This window comes from Carex rostrata, chromosome 9 (genome assembly GCF_964058835.1).
Source record: "Carex rostrata chromosome 9, lpCarRost1.2, whole genome shotgun sequence".
In the NCBI taxonomy this organism is placed as follows: domain Eukaryota; kingdom Viridiplantae; phylum Streptophyta; class Magnoliopsida; order Poales; family Cyperaceae; genus Carex; species Carex rostrata.
The window spans coordinates 6,661,105-6,680,827 of NC_135926.1; the positions used below are offsets into that span (position 1 = coordinate 6,661,105).

At 35.1% G+C, this 19,723-nt stretch overlaps 3 protein-coding genes across 3 annotated transcripts in view; 1 reads left to right on the plus strand and 2 right to left on the minus strand.

Moving 5' to 3' along the window:
* The window catches only part of LOC144559057 (NagB/RpiA/CoA transferase-like superfamily protein), a 91,539-nt gene that overhangs the window by 37,094 nt on the left and 34,722 nt on the right, over positions 1-19,723 (minus strand). The gene's annotated exons all lie outside the window — the stretch shown is intronic.
* LOC144559061 (proteasome subunit alpha type-6) lies at positions 4,136-6,877 on the plus strand. Its single transcript, XM_078307991.1, has 9 exons — positions 4,136-4,349; positions 4,530-4,624; positions 5,027-5,108; positions 5,199-5,295; positions 5,529-5,587; positions 5,686-5,768; positions 5,940-6,035; positions 6,147-6,206; positions 6,632-6,877. Exons 1-9 carry the CDS (start codon positions 4,274-4,276, stop codon positions 6,722-6,724), a joined length of 741 nt encoding a protein of 246 aa, XP_078164117.1. The 5' UTR covers positions 4,136-4,273; the 3' UTR covers positions 6,725-6,877.
* Positions 7,570-11,555, minus strand: LOC144559055 (polyadenylate-binding protein-interacting protein 7-like). Its single transcript, XM_078307983.1, has 6 exons — positions 11,274-11,555; positions 9,996-10,807; positions 9,302-9,593; positions 9,122-9,192; positions 8,317-8,441; positions 7,570-8,191 (listed from the first exon to the last, which is right to left on the minus strand). Exons 2-6 carry the CDS (start codon positions 10,722-10,724, stop codon positions 7,879-7,881), a joined length of 1,530 nt encoding a protein of 509 aa, XP_078164109.1. The 5' UTR covers positions 10,725-10,807; positions 11,274-11,555; the 3' UTR covers positions 7,570-7,878.

Genomic DNA, 19,723 nt, shown 5'->3' on the forward strand with positions numbered 1-19,723 from the left:
CTGTCATCATTTGATGAAAGTTCAATTGGTGCATATATAACTAATTAAAATTTTCACAATTTTGCAAATGGAATCGAATGAAATGATTTAATTGATCGGTTTTCATTTACACTCCTCCGACCTTATACTACCAATTTATACAAGGAAGTCAAATACTCAGTTTAGGTCTGATGAGCATCGGAGTCATCCAATGAACTTTAAAATCTGTACGCATGAATCTCAAAGTGGAATGTGCACGAATCTTAAATCACATAAGACAGCTCTGATGACCATCGGAGGTACACTTTTCTCGAAATTTATGTGTGGTCATTAATCATCCACCTCGAAAATTCAACTAACAAGTGGTAACAACTACTTAGCTGACTGGAGACACAATATTTATAAAGAAAGATAATTACATATGGTCAAATCATATGTAACGTAACCCCTTATATAAGTAATACTCAATCCCGGATTCAATCTAATTAAGAGATCCTTTTATAATTACAATGACACTTTTTTTTATTTGCGTGGCTGATTATGAACTAACAGGACCATCACATTAAAAATACTGGCTAATTTAAAATTGGTGTAAGTTGTAGATAATAGAAGGCCAATATTAATGGAAAGGGGATCTCCTGCCATGATTAATGTTATGTGAATCTATGTGTTCTTAACATCTCAAAATGGTCCCTGCTCAAAAGTGCTACTATTTATGGGCCTTTTGAGTTATAATAATTTGTGGATTAATTAATTAATTAACAAACATGGCAAATAAATACAACTGTGTGTTAGTAAGCATAGACGGAGGGAACATTCTCTCTGATGGTGCATTTACTTTGGAGAAGGCAACTATGCCATGTGAGCATTGCTTGACATTTCTTGAGATGCACGATGATTAATTTTCAAATAGTAAAAGATAGTGCCATCACCAAATTAAATAAATTCTTGCCATTAATGGAGTTTGTCAGATCAATATACCTCGACGCCACTCAAAATCATTCCATTTTCAGAAATAGCTTTACATTCTATGAAACTTCGCATCTAAGGTTGCTCCCTAATTTGATAATGTTAATAGTAAGATTGGCGTGATATGATTTTTAATTGGCTATCCATCGGAGGAAGAATATTAAAAATATGGGCTTATTTTATGAATCAGTGGGGTTTCATATGGCTTTAATTTAGACGGTGAAGAATGTGCACTTTGCACCATATATATGCCTAAAATCTAAATCAGTCCTTTTGATCGGAAAAATTATAATAACGGTTATAGTGACCCGCTATACAGATGTCTTTATAGAAAAAAAACAGAGAAACCTAGATTCTGATAATGGCCTCAGCAGTGACACGCTTCAAATTAATTATCTAAATCTAAACATCTTATCTTGAGACATGATGAAGATTGAAGAAAGATGTTAGAAATTTCAAATCCAAGAAACTTTGCAACTTTTCCAACACGTGTTTATTTTAATCGGCTTAACTACAGTAACATCATCAAACGATTCAAACCAATATTTTTCATATTTGGGTCTGAGTTACTATTAATTACCGTCATTTTTTTACCTTTTGCAAGTAATTATGTCAAAATAATAGATAAGAACATAACAAATTGCTTCCTCTTTCCATCTATTAAAATTCGGTTTCCAAATTCATAAAAACTTAATTTCAATTTTTTATATTATTTGAAAAAAAATTGTTAATTAGTCACAAGTCTAAGCTCATCATTATTAATTTCTAGATATGTGCTTTCATGTAATTAAATGAAAAAAAAATTGAGCATGTTACTTATATTCTCTCTGATATTATATAATTTAAGCATGTATTATGTACTAGAATAATTCAAACAATGAAGATTGAATCAAATTACTTTCTAATCTTTTATTATCAACAAGTGTAAAAAATATTTTGTCTTCTCTAAACTACCAATATTCAAGTTCTGTACTTCCTCCACCAAATCACCCTCCACTTTTTTTCACGTTTATTTCAACGTTCACATTGTATTCCGAAATTTCATCAAAAATACATCCAAATTCACTAGAAACTTCAGAGCATTCTCTTGACTCTTCCAGACAGATCCGTGATTTTCTCTTATTGTTTGTTTCGCCTATCAAATCACCTTTTAAAATCACCATGCTCTACCAAGAAGTGCATCTTTGTGTCCTTTACAAGTTCATCCCAAGTTTGGCCAAAAAAATCCTTTAAGTTCTCCTCTAAACATTTCAATAATCAAATCTTGCTGTCATAACATATAACGAGTCAAGTTGTTACATTATGTGGCATGAAATTACGGAACATACCAAATTAAATTGTTTTTGAAGGTCAGTGAACGGACGGTCACCAACATTTGTATCAAGACCATGCAGGGCCTCACTATATATAACAGATATCTGGTGAAATGGAAGAGCAAGTATATATGGGCTGCCTGTAGAAGGCAGTTTGGGATAGATACCACCTGGAGGGTGGGAATGTAAGCGTTATGGAAGGAGCGTAATAGAACAACGTTCACCGATAAAGTCAGATTGGGACATTATCTAATCGAAAAAAATACAGCAATAGACGTTTATAATTGGACGAATTTTGGATAAAGAGATGGCATCCTGAAGGATAGGATTGTATATTCTTGAGTTATGTTTACGTTTATGATAATTGTATAGAGACTAAGAAGACCAAGTAGACCTTTTGTAAATGACTTTTTATTTATAAATATATATGTTGGAACTGATGCTTCCAACCTTAAAAAAAAAAAAACATTTGTATTAAGATAAAAAAAAAAAAAGGAGAACATACCAAATTATTACAGAATGAGAAAGGTTTAATTTATATTGTGAACTGACAGCTTTGATAACACAGTAACTGGTGTGAGCACAACAAGAATTAGAGATGCTTCAGCCCCATTAAGAAATAAGAATCTATAAAGCTATCTTGAATTTATAATGGGAACAGAAAGCTGTAAGATCAGTTACAAGAAAAAAAAAAAATATATATATATATATATATATATAATACTTTGTAGGGGCCGTCAAATTATTTGTATAATTAATTTTCAAGCCATTAATGAATTTTAAGATAAAGTTTTTTTTTGTTAAAAAAAGAAAACAAAAATGATCCTAAATCACTAATTCCATTTTCTTTCTCAAAGCCCAAGTTCGACATTGCACAATGAAGTGTCTGTTTTACTTTTGTCAGTACTAATTAAACAATCCCATCAACTACAGTAAAACTTGATGCCATTGTTTTTTTTTTTTTTTTTGATAATATCAGCAGTAGCTGCGATATAGCAAATATGTAAAGAGTTTTGCCAGAAGCATTACATCAGAAGATCAAAAGGAAAGGACCCATCGGTCCAATTATACAACATACAAATTATATAATGCATTTTATGCAATATTACCCTTATCTATATTATTATTACCATCAGTCTGATTCCGGAAGGAGATTTGTGCCCATTGACCTCCTAGCACCAGTGTTACAGTACTTCAACCACAGCCTTCCTTCCACCAAAATTCTATCTACTAAAATTCTTGATGTGACAACTTGATGCCATTGTTAAGGAAGCAATTACTTTGGGAGTTGTTAATCCTTTTTCACTTTATATCAATCATCCAACTCAGCTACTCTAAGTATGTTGTTGTTAAGGAAACAAGTAATTTGGAAGTGAATTAATCTAATTATAATTTGAAGCCGACATGCAAGTAGCAAGTTACACTCTCTTCTAGTAGCAATTTTCTTCTACACAAGTGGGGATTTAAATTTTCAACAGACCAATGTTGGATGCAGCATTCAAAAGTCATATCTAGAAGTTCACAAAACTGTGCTGGAGAAATAACCATTATATGTATAGTATATACCTGGAAAGGAGGGGTGGCTACAAATTACAATGAAATAATAGCAATCCATTTATTCAGAAAGAAAAATATATATATATACACAACGTCGCCTTCTTGAAAAATACTTTTGAATTTTTATTTCTTTTCTGGGACGGTGCTGGGCATTTTATAGCCCACAACTTTGACTACACCAAGAGAATTATTTTTAAGGGCCTATTTATAAGAAACTTTTATAATGGGCCTGATTGCTATATATATTTTGGGCTAAAGGGGTGATAACAAAAACTAAATAAACCTAAAAAGGCCCAATCCGATGCATTTCTTGCTGGAGAAGAAGCACACAGAACTCCCCTTTTTCTTGTTCATTTTTCTTCTTCGTCTCAAGCAGATCTCACATATTGAAAAAACCCCAAGAAACCCTCTTCCTAAAGTGAGAAAAAAACTTGAACTGAAATTCGAGAGAAAAGATGAGTAGAGGCTCAGGAGCTGGTTACGATCGCCACATCACCATCTTCTCCCCGGAAGGCCGCCTCTACCAAGTGGGTATGTATTATCCACCATCTCATTAGGGTTTCTATGCTAGGGGTTCAGATCGTCTCCATTTTCGGGCTCTGAGCTGCTTTATTTTTTATAGTAGTTTGATTTTCTGCTCAGAGAAAGGCTTATTAGCTCCTTCTAAAATTTGTTTTCTCTTCTTTTTGTGCAATTGATTTGGTCTGATAGAGTATGCGTTCAAGGCTGTGAAGGCGGCTGGAGTGACTTCAATTGGAGTTAGGGGAAAAGATTCGATTTGTGTTGTTACCCAGAAGAAAGTCCCTGTAAGTGCTCTGTTTTCATCACCTGTTGGTTGGAAGTTATGCCTGAATTTTTCATAGTTTTGTTTAGTTAGTGCCATTTATATCATAAAATTAAGACTTAAGCTGGAAATATCAAGTTTCCCTGTTCATCTGGGTGGTGTATGTGAACAGAGAAATGACGGGGTAAAAAAAAATGGATTAATGAGGCTCAATTCTGTTAATAAATTAGCCCAATTTTGATTTGATCAGAAATAAAGTAAATCTGCTTAAAGAGTTGTAATCAATGGCCAGTGAAGTTAGGGAAACTAGGTCTAGGTACAAATTTCTTGCATTGTCATTGTACATGACAAATTGCGATTTTAAATTTTAAAATGGGAGGAATTAAATCATCAGTCCACTTAACAATTTTTGGTTGCCTTGTAGGATAAGCTACTGGATCAAACAAGTGTTACCCATCTCTTTCCCATCACCAAGTACCTTGGGTTGCTTGCCACTGGAATGACAGGTTTGTTCTCATTTCACACATCATTACAATTCTGCAATTATAATCGCATTCTAGGCACCTTAAAAAGTTTTTGTTATATATTATGTGTAGCTGATGCAAGGTCACTTGTTTCCCAAGCAAGGAATGAAGCTGCTGAATTTCGTTTCAAATGGGGTTATGAGATGCCTGTTGATGTTCTTGCAAAGTGGTATTGTTTTTACAATAATTTTGGAGTAAAAGCTTCTATTTTTTTGTATGATTACATTTCAAAAGAAGTATTGCATTGTAGGCTAAATTGCATCATTGTCCTTGGTCAATTGTAGTCTCTATCAATGTATGTCGTAGCTAAAAATGTTGTTTTGGAACATTTTTCCGTAATTTTCTGAAAGATAATACTGAGTTTTAAATTTTAAGAAGTGAGGATTACTCTAATCTATGCAGGATTGCAGATAAGGCACAGGTGTACACACAGCATGCCTATATGAGGCCTCTTGGAGTCGGTTAGTGTTATTTACTTTGCATTGTAATACATTTAATCCTATTCATCTTTACCATAATTCTGATAACCGATTTCTCTGTTTGATCTTGTACCTGACAGCTTCTATGGTGTTGGCCATTGATGAAGAGAAGGGCCCTCAACTATTTAAGTGTGATCCTGCTGGTCATTTCTTTGGGCACAAAGTAATTCAATTTCAAATTGACATGCTAGATTTATTCTGTGGTGTATTTTTGTTGGTTTGTAAAGGGAGATTAGCATCTTCAAACAATTGACATGCTAGATTTATTCTTCTAAGTTCTAATAGTTAGCAAAAAGAAAATAAGGTGTCTCACAAAATGACTTTACAAATTTAGGCCACAAGTGCGGGGCTGAAGGAGCAAGAAGCAATAAATTTCCTGGAAAAGAAAATGAAGAACGATCCCTCTTTCTCTTATGATGAGACTGTCCAGGTCCTTTTCCTATCTTCCTTTTATAAAGTTTCTTCAGATTAAACTATTGTGACAACTGATAACTCCATTTTGAAAATGATTGTTCAAGTGTGTTTTGTTTGTTTATTACAGACTGCAATATCTGCGTTGCAATCCGTTCTGCAAGAAGATTTCAAAGCCACAGAAATCGAGGTAATACTCTGTTTATATTAGTAAAACCTCAAGCATCATAATCTGTGCTGCTTTGTTCGATTTCATGATTTCTTTTATAATAATATTTTTTCACGAGCTTGCTTCTTATTTCCATGCAAAGTATATTTCAATTTCAACCTGAAGGAATATTTTTTAGCAACAGTTATCATTCAGGATTCCAAAATTTATTGAACCAAGTATGAATATACCTACTTGTACATCCCATATATTACTGTGCTCAATTCCTTGTTTTATTTCTTGGCATAATTGATAGTAATTTAGGCTTAGTTCAGCATTAGGAAGGTTATCCAGCTAGATTAGAAATCAAGTAACCAACCCTCCTTTGGATGGATAATGCTTTCCCTTGTTCAGGTAATGATGACAAAATAGAAAAATAAATTAACAGTTAAGATTGTGTTGAGCAGGTAGGAGTGGTGACAGAAAAAGATCCCATGTTTAGAGTACTATCGACAGAAGAGATTGATGAGCACCTCACAGCTATCAGCGAGCGTGATTGAGGGGCTGGCTTTTTTTATCCACTTGTGTGCTTTTGGTAGTGAAGGACAAAACTATGTTACAAATCAGTTTTCTTGTTGTCAGTACATGTTTATTTGAACTTTGTTATTCAGATGTTAACAATGAATTTGATGAAATGAAATCATGATTTGATTAAGGAATATTAATTCGATGAATACTTTTTGTGGTATATAGAAAGATTTACTATCCAGTAAATTATGGACTTGGATAATGCAATTTACTTTGTTCATGCAGGATTTTGTTATAATATTTCCAACATGCACGGGACTGAAACACGTCTGTAATATCAGGGAGTGGTTGAGGGTCCGCTGGCATCAAAGCTGTTCGGTGCGCTCTAACAGCATCTACATCCCTGAAACTATTAGAAACTATTAGAGTTTCTAATTTGATGTGGCAATTTTTAATCTTGTTTCAGAGATGCGTGGGAGTTTCTCATTTAGAAACTATACGTGAAAGTTTCTTATTAAGAAACTGTTTATAAACTCTATGTTGGCTAAATAATTGGGAATGTGAGAGATAGAAACTTTAAAGACCATAATTTCTAAAAAATAGTTATCAGTTATTTAGAAATCCTTTTGAATTTTAAGAATGTAGATGCTCTAAGATTTGTGCATATCCCGTTCTAAGACGTGTACATGAGTTTAAAGTGCATCAGATGGCTCCGTACCCAAATATGCTTCCGATGGGCCTTGGAACCAAACTTTTCTCTTTCTAAAAAGATATATCCACAAAAAAATATTTGAAGTAGCAATGAAATTAACTATGCTTGTTAGAGTAATTATCTACACGCATTACGCATACTTCGATTGACATGCACAAAGACACATGACAAAAAGTTACTGCCACTATTAAAAAAACAAAGTGCGGAATTCCGCAAAAAACATCTTACAAGACATGGCTGTTTAGGAGCCACAATAACAAAGGTTAAACAGGTGTCACAAGGCCTACTAACCTTATCAAGAACACTTTTTATCTCCTACTTTCTCCCCCATATACAAAAAGAACAAGTCCTTTTTTACTGTTTTTCTGGGTCTTTCATTCTTCCATAACTATATATTAATACATAATATCTGATTTTTTTTTTTCAGTCTTTTATCTTCTGGCTTGCTACCTTGCATCAAAAGTTTTTTTTTTCTTAATATATCATGACACTAAGAACACCTGGCTGAGTCTGGGTGCATCGGAACCCATGCTCGAAGAGGTACTGTTCAACAGCCCCAGAGAGCCTAGGAGGGGTACGAGCACCACCCCTGGTGAGGTTACCAACACCAGGACCTACCAAAATTGTAACCTCGAGCCTACGGCCAGTCGACCTGACGTTGCGCTTTATGTTGCTTAATTCGTAATTAAGCACATGGACTGCTTCACTGGCATGAAGACCGCGAAGGTCAATTGGACGGTCCAGATTTTCTTGGCCAAAACCCTGAGCCTCCCCCAATAGTAGGCTCCTGAAATTTGCGGGTATTGAAAAATATTCATCCATTCTCAACAAAAACAACAACCAAGCCTTTAAGAAATCCATTCTCACTAAAAAATAGTTTTTGTATAAAGAAGAGTTTTTTGTTAAAAAGACCTATATTGGGAGGCGGCTTCTTTTGCTTTATCCTGAGCAGACTTGATTTGCATATCATATAGTTGCCCCTTAAGCTTGAGCTCCTTTGAGAGTGCATCATTCCCAGCCAAGTATGCTTGTCTTGCCTAAATAGAGCATATCAGCACTACATAAATTTTTAGGTTCATCACCAACACAAGAAATTAACTACGAGGAAGAAACATACAGAAAAACATTGCTATTTCGGTTAAAGAAAAATAAATATAGTGTCACATGTCCATTAGTGCCAATATGGATTTAAAAAGTACCTGAACTTTGGGTGCTTGCAGACAAACAACCATTTTTAAACACGGAATATGTACCGGACTATTCAAATTGTTTCCGTTTTCTTGGAAAATCCAGCTCCAAAATGTTTGCACAAAGTTGCAAGAGTTTCAATAATGTTATGGAACGTAAAAAATTAATGGTTGAGTTTTGAGAAATGTAACAAAGAATACAGGCAAAAGGACACGAAAACACATCAAAGTCAGAGATTATGATAAGATAACCACTTAAAATGACTTATTGATCCCAATGTGGGTAAATTGGCTAAAGTCTCTATTTTCCTAATCTAAGTTGGTGTTCGTGTAAGTTATAAAAGTTGCTTAACTTTTTTATTTGTGCAGATACCACATACTGTTGATGGTCTTTGCAAATAGAGACAAACAGAGGTGTATTTTGCAAATAACATAAGAGAAAAAGAAGTATGTATTAGGTTTTTTTCTTAAACAGAGGCAAAGGCAGGGGCAACAGAAATTTAGCTAATAGATAGAATAGACCTATCTACCTGTTCAAGGCACACATTTCGAAGGAGTGCGAGGTTGCGGAGTTCCTCCTTTGACTCCAAATTCATGCTTGCTGTCAACTCAAAATTATTTCCAACTAACAGTCCATCTTAAAAGAGAAAAAAAACGAGAAATAACAAAGAACTCGGAAAATGACTACTTGTATTTTATCATCACATTACCAACAGAATCAGTGCTTTCAAGCCAAGGTGATCCCAAGCCACCACTAGCCATGTCTTCAGTTCCATTGTAAGATAAATTCCTAGCAATTCTGCCTGATCCCATGGGCCCGACAACCAGTGATGAGCCATCCCCTCTGTACCACCAATTTGGTGCAGCTTCACTCACAGGAGATGACAAATCTGTATCTCCACCGCGTATTGTTGTTGAAAGGCTCCTGTACAGGCCATTGACTGGAGATCCTTGAGCAGTCATGTTTAGAGATGAAAACGATTTTGAATTCATCTTTTGACTCTGTAATATAAGATAAAAATGCACTGTTGTCAGTGAGATAACTCAAAAGATAGATTGTAAAATCTTAAAAGAAATTATAACTTTTTGGGCCAATTTTGATGGTGCCCTTACAAATTTTAAAAATTTCATATATTCCATTGTCTAAATGAAAAGTAAGACGAGATATCCGCCCCTGTAAAACAAAGTACCTTTCCTACCACAAAACATCCTACACAAATAAGGAAAAAAAGGACGAACATTTTAATTTATTTTCAAAAATCAGGACAGGAGGAATGTATAGCACTCCATTCCTTTAGATGCATGTGGGATATTTCTTATTTGCAGGAGTACACATCATATTCTGAAGTTAAACAGGGATATGCTTTAAGTTATTCCAAAACTTCTTTAATTAGAAAAATATACCTCCATTTCAGCTAGAATTTCCAACGTTAAGCTCAAATCCTGGCCACTTCTCAAATAAATATCAGCAAGAGTTTGAGAAGAGAGCCCAGGGTACTTCAAAGATAAAAACTTTATTGGATTGATGGAAGAATCCTCTGCGCTACTAAAGAGGCTTCCACCAATAAAGTCATGCACTGGGCTTGCGCTGGAGGCTCCATTGAAGGCATTAACCTCCCTCCCATTCATACTGGACTTACCTACATTCGCAAACTGCTTGCCCCACAGAGACCTGTTGCCATTATTACCAAGAGAAGGCGACAGAACTGGAGGCTCCATTCCACCTTCACTGATGGATAACCTCGCAAGAGAAATGGTCTCAGTTGCACGCAACTCATCTTCCCCTGTAGCTCGAAAATCAGGAGTGATGTCATCTGGTAACTGGACCCTCCAGTACTTATGTGCCTCTTCCTCTGAGGTGGTTGATGCACTTGACTCAGACCGATCTAGGGTTGCTGTAGCTGGATTTCCCACATTACCATTTCCAGTAGGCGACTTGAGGGATGAAGGAATGAACTCCGCTGCATTCGGATTTGCAACTCCAGTTCCAGTGCCACTGGATGATCTATGGAAAGACGGAACAAACTCGGCCGCATTTGGATTAAGTGTTGTATTCATTGAAGTAGAGGTTTTATTTGACAGATTTAACCTCCTGTCCATATGGTTTGAACCGCCTATTATAGACAAGTTCATGATTGTATGAGGATTCTAATCAAAGGTAGAGGCGCTGTCTTTTAGTCAGAAAAGAGCATATCATGCATGTAGTGATCCAACACCTGATGAATTTTTAAAGTAATATGTAAGTAATCATCTTTTCAACAGTTATCAATCAATTAAACAAAAATCACAAAACACGTTTCTCCTTCTCGAGTGGTAAAATTTAGATATAAAACCGGTAATACCTTGTAGAAGATAAGACCAAGAATAAATTCTATAATTCAATCCCTGATTTCAAATTCAAAGCACCCCGTTTAAGAAGAACAAAAGAAAAATAATTTCATCTAACACTGCACCTTACAGAAATCTTGCAAATTACCGTTCAATTAGAATTTGAAAAGGATCTAAGTATAATTGAGTCGGAATTGACCCATTAAAAATGAGGAAAAAAAATCTTTTAGTTAGCAGTCAAATTCGAAAAGAGAAACAATCGTCTGTTTGGTAACCCGTCACTTTAAATCAGGAGCGAAACAATTCTACAAAACGCATCAAATCCATAGAAACTCTAAAAAGATTGATGTATACCTTTGATATCAATCAAAGGCGAGTAAACTTCTATCGCTTCGAGCTGCTTTTGCTGATTAGAATTTTCAATCGTAAGTCAGAATTGCCTCCTGATTCGAGCGACCTACAAACCCTAGCTCGCCTTCTCCAGCAAAAGAACTAGACGAAGAGAGAGAAAGAGAGAGGGAGAGAGTGTGAAACAAACAGCGTATCTCCTCTCCTCTCGTTTACAATCGGCTCACCTCTCTCTCTTACTCTTCGATATTATAATCCACTTCAAAATTATACACTCTTATACTCTTTATTGACGGGTCAATTTTATAAAACTGAAGCTTAGCCTTCATGTATAGCACGTCATATGAAAGTACAGAGTTGTACAACTGTGATGGTAGACTCAAAAAAGTCATTTACATTTTTTATCGGTTGACTCGTGGCCAAAGGTTATTGGCTCATTGAAAACAGATATGTATCGGAACCGTCAATTATTTCGGGGGACTAATCAAACGGCTCGAGAGGGGTATGTAGGCTGCTGGGAGATGTGACGTCGTCCCGGCAAATTCAGGGGACCAGATTGATGGAAAACCAGAGAGAGAAGCGTGGATTTTTGGGCTTGTCGTTAAGTGTGAGAACTCGTTCCCGGCTTGTTTCTACGACTTCCTACTCACCACTAGGAGCGCAGCGTAGCGGCATGGGTCCACTTTTGCTTCAGTTTCTCGATGATAATATAATGGAGGAGATTCTCTATGCTTTCCGCTTGTCGAGATTAGGGGTGGCAACGATCGAACCGAATTCAACTTATTCAAATGGTTTGAATAAGATTTGAACTGAATTTGATTTGATTCGTTTCGAACTGAATTTATTTTGAATCGAATTAATTGCGAACTATATATTTTTTGAATCGAATCACAAACTAAATTATTTTTTAGCAGCCCTAGTTATACCGATAGTTTATAAATTAATTTTTTCTTGTAGGACAAAATTTACATGACTTTCTTTTACCGGTATGAAATGAGTATTTTTAAGTTGAAAAACTATTCATGAAAAAATACATCACAACAAATAATCGTAAAAAGAGAATTAAGTACAAGAACTGAAATATGCAGTAAAACAAGTAATCGTACCTCGAGTGCTAACTCGATCAAACCCTCAATCAGAACATCTAATGAAGTGAGAATCCGAAAGGGAGAGAAGGCGAAGGAGAGACAGCCGTCTAGGCTGGGGAGAGGAGTGACGGCCAGAGAGACAGCCAGTCGCCGAGAGCATCGGCTAGGTTTTAGAGCGAGAGGAAGAGTGAGTTAGGAAGAGGCAGAGAGAGAACTAGATTATTGAGATTTGAGAGCAAGGGAGATTCGGCTAAGTTAAATTATGATTCTCTATCATGGATTTTAATTTCATCAGGTAAATGAACGGCCGATGTTATTATGAGATTCGAACCATAAAAGTTCGCGAATCCATTTCAATCGAACCAGGCTAGGTTTGAGTTTGGTTTGAATTAATTTCGAACCGAACCTGGTTTGGTTCGTTTTAATTCGAACTCATTTCGAATCAAATTAAACTTGAATCAAACCCGAATCGAATCACGAACTACGAATTTTTTTTTCCAGCCCTAGTCTAGATCTTTTATTTGTAACATTATATTTTATATTCTCTAAAATAATTGTTCATGTAACTTTTAATATTATTTCCTCTTTAATTAGAATATGAATGACTGTAAAGTGTATTATCCATAATAATTTACTTTTATTTGTTTTTTTTTAATTTTGCTGCTATATGTTTTACATAATTTATTTCAAATAAGAAAAATGTACCTATTTATTAATATTCATTTATCATTTATCCTTTATAAAATAAAATTTAAATTATACGAACTTTAGTTGTGCATGAAATAGATACTTTTATATAAAACTGAATTCAAGCATATAGAGGGAAATATGAAAACATAAAACTAGAGATAAAATAAAACATTTAATATTTTTTCGGATATTAACATCAAAATGAATTGTGATTATGGGTCAACAGTGAAATTATTTTAATATTTTTGTGGGTCACGTGTGAAATTTTAAGAAAAATACATGTGTAACATCAAAATAGCTACATATATGTGTATTACTAAGTAAATGGATGAAAGACAATGACCCTTGTTTCATGTCGCTAATTTTTCGCTCATGCGGTCATGCTTTCAAATTCTGAACCATGTCATCACATCAAGTCCATAACCTTTTTAGTTACCACATCAAGTCCATAACCATGTCATCTACTTAATTTATTTAGACACAATAATGAGTTAGGCTAATATGACACTAGTGTTATATCAAACAAAATAACACCACATCTTAAACCCTTAGATCTGCTTTAAGATTCGTACAAAATGAAGTGCTTGAACAGTAAAAGCGGATAGTACGAATCTTAAAGCAGATCTAAGGGTTTAAGATGTGGTGTTATTTTGTTTGATATAACACTAGTGTCATATTAGCCTAACTCCACAATAATGAGTATAATCATTTTGTTCTGCTTTCACTTGCTAATACTCGAGACTCGAGAGTAATGTTAAATACAACACACTTAATTTCTAATCACAAGGATATATCAAATTGGAATAATACAACTATTATGCTGTTTCGGTAATGTCTTCGGCAAATTCAGTTTAATATAGATTTTTAAAATATTTTTCACAATTTATCTACAAAAATCTGTAGGTGTATCTTCAAAATTATAGATTAATTAAGAATTGGTTACTACATCAAATCTGAAAAAAGGAATTGTCAATGATTTCGAGACAAGTTCTCCTGTAGCATTAAAAATTATGGTAGGATCATACCAATTCACATCCAGCCTCCTGTAAAAAATTCCAAATCAACGTCTCCGTCTATTGGTTTACTCTACAACTCAAACTATAATATATTTACAATTTTCTTCCAAAAAAATCAACTACTCGTACAGAACGCGCACAATTTCTTTTTAGAAATAAAAAATGAATTATCGGGAATAAGATAGATTATAATTTTTTAATATCATAGATGAAGTCGATTCAATAATTATGTCCACTGGAGTATATATAGAGATCAAACCAATGATACAATCTAAATAGTTTCCTTGAGTTGCATTATATCTGAGCCAAAAAAAATTCTAAAACCTAATGGGACAGCCTATTAATTCGGTCCAGTAGAGACTGTAAAATTGGCTCTCATTCCTTTTCTTTTTTTTTCTTTCACGCTAGCTTCCGTTGAAAATAAGTTAATGAAATCAAAACAATAGTTTAGTCCCATTAATTTTTCAAATTATGTTATGTGATTTAGCGTGCTAAATTGTCAAAATCAGTTAGTTCGATTCAATCATTTATTGAGGGAAAGAATTCATAATGTCTCTAACAAATTATTTTTATTTCTGAAAACAAAAAAGAAATTGCAATGCGCATGATTCGTGCTCAAGCGGCCAAGCGGGTACGTTAGACAATTTAAGGTTTTGAAAAATACCACTTTCCATTTTCCAACTGAAAAAAAATACAATAACAATAAATGATAAGGGTGGGGCCCGCTTCGTGGACGTTGATAGAGACGGCTACGAGCTTTCGTCTATAATAATTTATTACTAGCTAGCTGTACTTACAAAACTCAAAACATATATTTACATCCCTGCTCCTGGCTCTGCCGTACTCCTCTGCTCCCTGCATGAAATCTACGGGAAATCTACTTGCGGACTAGGGCCATGTTTGGTTGTGGAGTAAGAGGTGGAGTAAACTCCTTACTCTACGTTTAAGGAGCCAAACGAGGAGTAACATAGGCGGTTTAAGATGGAGTAAGATTTGAGCTAAATCGGAGTAACTTACACCACCTAGAGAGGTGGTTTAGCTTACTCCACCAAACATGGTTAACTTACTCCGGTTTAGCTTGGAGTAAGAAATTTAATCCGGTTTAACTTTACTCCACAACCAAACATGACCTAGAGGTTTAATGGGCGGGCGGGTACGGGTACCCCGGGTATACCTGAGACGGGTACGGGTACGGGTAGGACGGGTACAAGGGTATACGGGTACGGGTATGGTCGGGTATATTTTTCAAAAATCATACCCTACCTGTCCTATACCCGTACCCGTGTACCCTTGACGGGTAGGGCGGGTACGGGTATTTTTTTTTTCCTGGTTTTTTTCTGGTTTTTTTGTTTCTGTTTTTTTGTTGGTTTTTTTTTTTTTGCTGTTTTTTTTTTTGGTTTTTTTTTTTGGTTTTTTGTTGGTTTTTTCTGTTTTTTTTCTGGGAGGAAAAAACAGAATTTTTAAATTTTGAATTCGGATGAATAGTACTCGGGTATCGGGTACGGGTACTAGGGTACGGGTATAGTCGGGTACGGGTAAACTCGGGTAGGGTATGGTCGGGTATTGGTCCAAAAAAACGGGTTCGATCCGGTTTATGCCCGTACCCGCGTACCCGAGTACCAGACCCATACCCGGGCTCGGGCACGGGTACCCCGGGCGGCGGGCACGGGCGGGTATGGTCGGGTATACCCGACCCGGGTATTGTTAATCCACTATTGCGGACTTCTCCGGTCACACCTAACACCCTGTTTGATGGAGAGTTGAGGAAGAAAATGGAGGTGAAAAATAAAAGAGAATATAATGGAATTGAAAAGAATATTAACATATTTTTTTTTTTGTATTTGAATGATTAATGAGAAAATTTTAATTTAATTTTAATTTTCGTTTTATTTCTTATTTGATTGATTATAATTTTGAATATTAATAACAAATTCGATAACTATTGTAGGATTGTGAAAAAAAAACTTGTATAAACATTATATAGGTAGTATATAAGATTCAGTATTTGTGTTATTTTTTTTTTAAAATATTTGCAACAAAATTTATTTTCATCCGTTACATCCTAAATTGAGAGAGAATCTGACTCTATATATTGATTATAATGATACAAGGTTAAACCTTTTGAAAGGTTTCAGGTAGGTTATATGTGTAACAAGTCAAATCAGTTCAAGATTTGTTCACTATCTAAAAATCAGAATTCATGTGTAAATTAAATTCCTAGATTAATATAGAGTTTACCACTAAATACGCAGCGAAAATCTTTGTCTAGTCTTCTCTTCCTACCTTTCTGCTTCTTCTCCTTGTCAGATAAATGCACCAGCGACAGCAGTTGCGTATCTACCGGTATCCACACGACCAGGTTTGAAAATAACCGCGAGTCAGAGTACTAGCACCAACTGGCAGTCCCCTTTTAGTCTTTCTTTCTCTCTTTCGGTTTCTGATCTGGTGCGAATATACAATATGATTTTTTGTCTAACCGAAAATTCTTGTTTTCTATCTTTTATGTCTTTTTCACTTCTGTCCGAAAACTGAACAGTTCAGAGAGAGATCCAAAAATATCATATGTATGTGTATTTATAATACAACACACCAATTGATTGCATCTATTGATCGAGCCATTTCAGAAGACCTTATCTAGATGATTAGATTAGAGATTTCGGACCTACAGATACATGCAGCCCAATAAAACTTGATCCATATTATAATTTCATTAATTAACAATTAATTATGGCCTAAAATATTATGACCTATAAATATATTTCTAACACCTTTTACTTTCTATATCTTTTATCTCTGACGTAATTTTGTCAATCAAACATAATTCAAGGAAAAATTTTATTTTGTTCCACTCCGTCCCTTCCTCTACTCTCCATCCAAACAAGGTGTAACGGGAGAGGTCCCATACTCCCATTTGATTTCACAATGTAAAAACATCGGATTAAAAGTAATTTATGGGTTGCAGTCTTGCAGACGGAACTGAGTGGGCCAGTAAATTTAACAAGTAGTCCGTCTTTGGATGGTGGCCGAAGGCCTAGTAGTAGTAGTTTCTTCCGAAATTATAGCCCATTTTTTACGAGTGATGGTTTTAAGTTTTAACCCTTGTAAATTTGTAATTTAACCAAGTCACGGGACTCAAGAAGCTCGCTCTACGAAATATGCATCCGCACAGAAGGTGAACCCCACGGGCCACGTCCCCACCCCACCTGCCCGTTTATCTAATTCGGTTAATATATTACGAATTTTATAATTTAGACTGTTTTAATTGGAAGCCAATCTGCTTCTTTTCTTGAGAAAATGAGGACCCTCCTATTCTCCAATCCGAACCGTTCAACATCGATCAAACGGCTTCAATTTCTTTTTAACATGGCACGAATCTCAAAGCACAAATAAATCAGATGTAATTGAAGCCGTTTGATCGATTTTAAACGGTTCGGATTGGAGAATAGGAGGGTCCTCCTTTTCTTGAGAAAAGGAGCAGATTTCATTCCGTTTTAATTTAAAAGTACGAATTTTAAAATTGTCTTTCTTTCTTTATATGTTTTGTAAATTTTCAAATAAATATGCATTGAGAAAATTAGTCTAATTTGGGACGAACTCAAAATTTGAATTATCGTGAATTCCACTCCTCTCGAATGTATAAAATCCGAGTTGTTTCCTCATCATTAATTGATCCTAATAGAGAGTCATGTACACAAGGTCCTCAAAGATGCTAGATTTGAGTCAAGAATAATTCTCTCGGACCACCATTAAAGGGCCGAGCTGGAACTAAGAATAAGACTCATGTCTCTAACATCGAGGAACGGTCTGCTACGGTCCAATATTCCACCCAAAAGTTATGTCGTGCCAGCACAATGGACTTAAATCAGCTTGCGCCCGAGAAGCCTGTCTCGGCTCCATGTTTACTGTCATCGCCCTCCCGTCCGCATAGGCGAGAGAGCGTTGGGTGACTGTACTCTATGTGAGCGTCACCGCTCCTTATGTGAACTCCTCTAACCGTTCTGACAAAGCGGAATGACGGTTATGAGATCGCCTATATAAGCCATAAAGCCTCATGAAGTGGGAACTGAACCTTTAGACAATAAAAGATACCAACAGGTTAGAGTCTGAATACCTCTACAATTTTTCTCTGTTTAGAGGTTCATTGTAATTTAGACTTGAACCATTCGCCGAGAGTGGGACGAGTCAAGCATCCCGACACAAGCACGAGAGTAAACGGTGTCGTCCTCCGAGACTAGTTCCGTATCAGATCCGATGATTTGTTTATTTTCTTCTTTCTTCTAATTTAAAAAGAGATATGTTTCCTTATCATAGATGTACATTAATAACTTTAAAAATATGTATATTTTATATTCCGCTGAACCAATTACCGTTCGATTAATAGTAATATATATTTTTAGTATTTTTGAAAGAAAAAAAAATTGTATTTAAAATTTGCGAAATACAAATTTTGGATTATAAATCTTTCTCTTTTTACAAAAAATAACTATTATTCAATAGATACTTTCTTCATAAGAAAGTTTTCTAGAGAATAACTCTAGTATAACAACAAATAAAAGAAGATACAATTATCAAGACGACGGATGAATTTCTGATGAGTTGACCTTCAGTATCTCTGTGGGCGCATACTCTCACGAATTGGCCAAGCCTCCTGCTCCGACCAGGTATACTCCTCTGTCGTAGCATGCTCTTGGTTACTAAGACGTATCAAATAAAGGCTCCACTAGCTGAGATGACTTCGAAAAATCACTAATGATGTACGAGAGAGAAAGACTCATCATATGCATGATCTGTCTAAGGAGCCTACATGAATAGCCTTTCGAATTGTCAAATACAATCTTACATATCTCGACACAATATCTATCATGTGTTGAGCGATAGGCATTCAAAGCATGTCGCTAATAGCATGTTCGTCGTCCTGCCGGAAAAACAGACCAGATGCAATCTCATCGTATGTGATGATAACGGATAACCTCATATGGTGTAAGTTTAGAGTGTGAAGCAATATTTGACTCCCTACTGTTTTGGTAGAAATAGGTTGTTTTTTTTATTGAATTCTGATATAATTTCTGAACATTTGAAGACAACTTGGTTAAATTTTGTATGCTTTTGATAAAAAAATTTGTACAATTTACAAAATCTGGTACAATTTAGCACAATTTTGATACAATTTTTCATTACTTGAAATATTTTATTACAGAGTTGGTCAACCTTTAGCCTACCATCGGTTGTAATGGATTTACCTTTGATACTAAATTTATCTACAACTATTTATTAATTCAGATCAAATTAAATAAAAAATTACCTGACACGTAAAAAGGAATTTGCAAAAAAATTAAAAAAAAGTCTGAAGACTAAAATGAAGAGGTCATAGTAAACAATTGCAAGTGGAGATGATTTTCTCTCTTCCGCCACTTTTATAACCAAAACAGATAAACTAGCATTAAAGGATACTCTGATTTGGCCTGTGTATCGCCCCTCATTGACACATAGATCTAATCTGTGTTCTTGCTAAGTTCAAAGAATTTTCTAATGTGATTCTAACTTCAAAATTTTTATTTTTTGTTAAATACTAACAAGAAATAGTCGGTTGTCCGAGCAAGCACCTATTATGATGCTACAAATTCAAATTCACCTTTTTTTGTTTAATAAAATAAGAAATCAA

Bases quoted from the DNA above. Each gene is read 5' to 3' on its own strand.
- LOC144559061 (XM_078307991.1), top strand. From the start codon at position 4,274: ATGAGTAGAGGCTCAGGAGCTGGTTACGATCGCCACATCACCATCTTC. The intron at 5,109-5,198 runs GTTTGTTCTCAT...TATTATGTGTAG, and splicing joins GCTTGCCACTGGAATGACAG to CTGATGCAAGGTCACTTGTT. The intron at 5,769-5,939 runs GTAATTCAATTT...TTACAAATTTAG, and splicing joins GTCATTTCTTTGGGCACAAA to GCCACAAGTGCGGGGCTGAA.
- LOC144559055 (XM_078307983.1), bottom strand. From the start codon at position 10,724: ATGAACTTGTCTATAATAGGCGGTTCAAACCATATGGACAGGAGGTTA. The intron at 9,193-9,301 runs GTAATGTGATGA...TTGAGTTGACAG, and splicing joins TGAAAGCACTGATTCTGTTG to CAAGCATGAATTTGGAGTCA. The intron at 8,442-9,121 runs GTAGATAGGTCT...TGCTCTATTTAG, and splicing joins GAAATGTGTGCCTTGAACAG to GCAAGACAAGCATACTTGGC.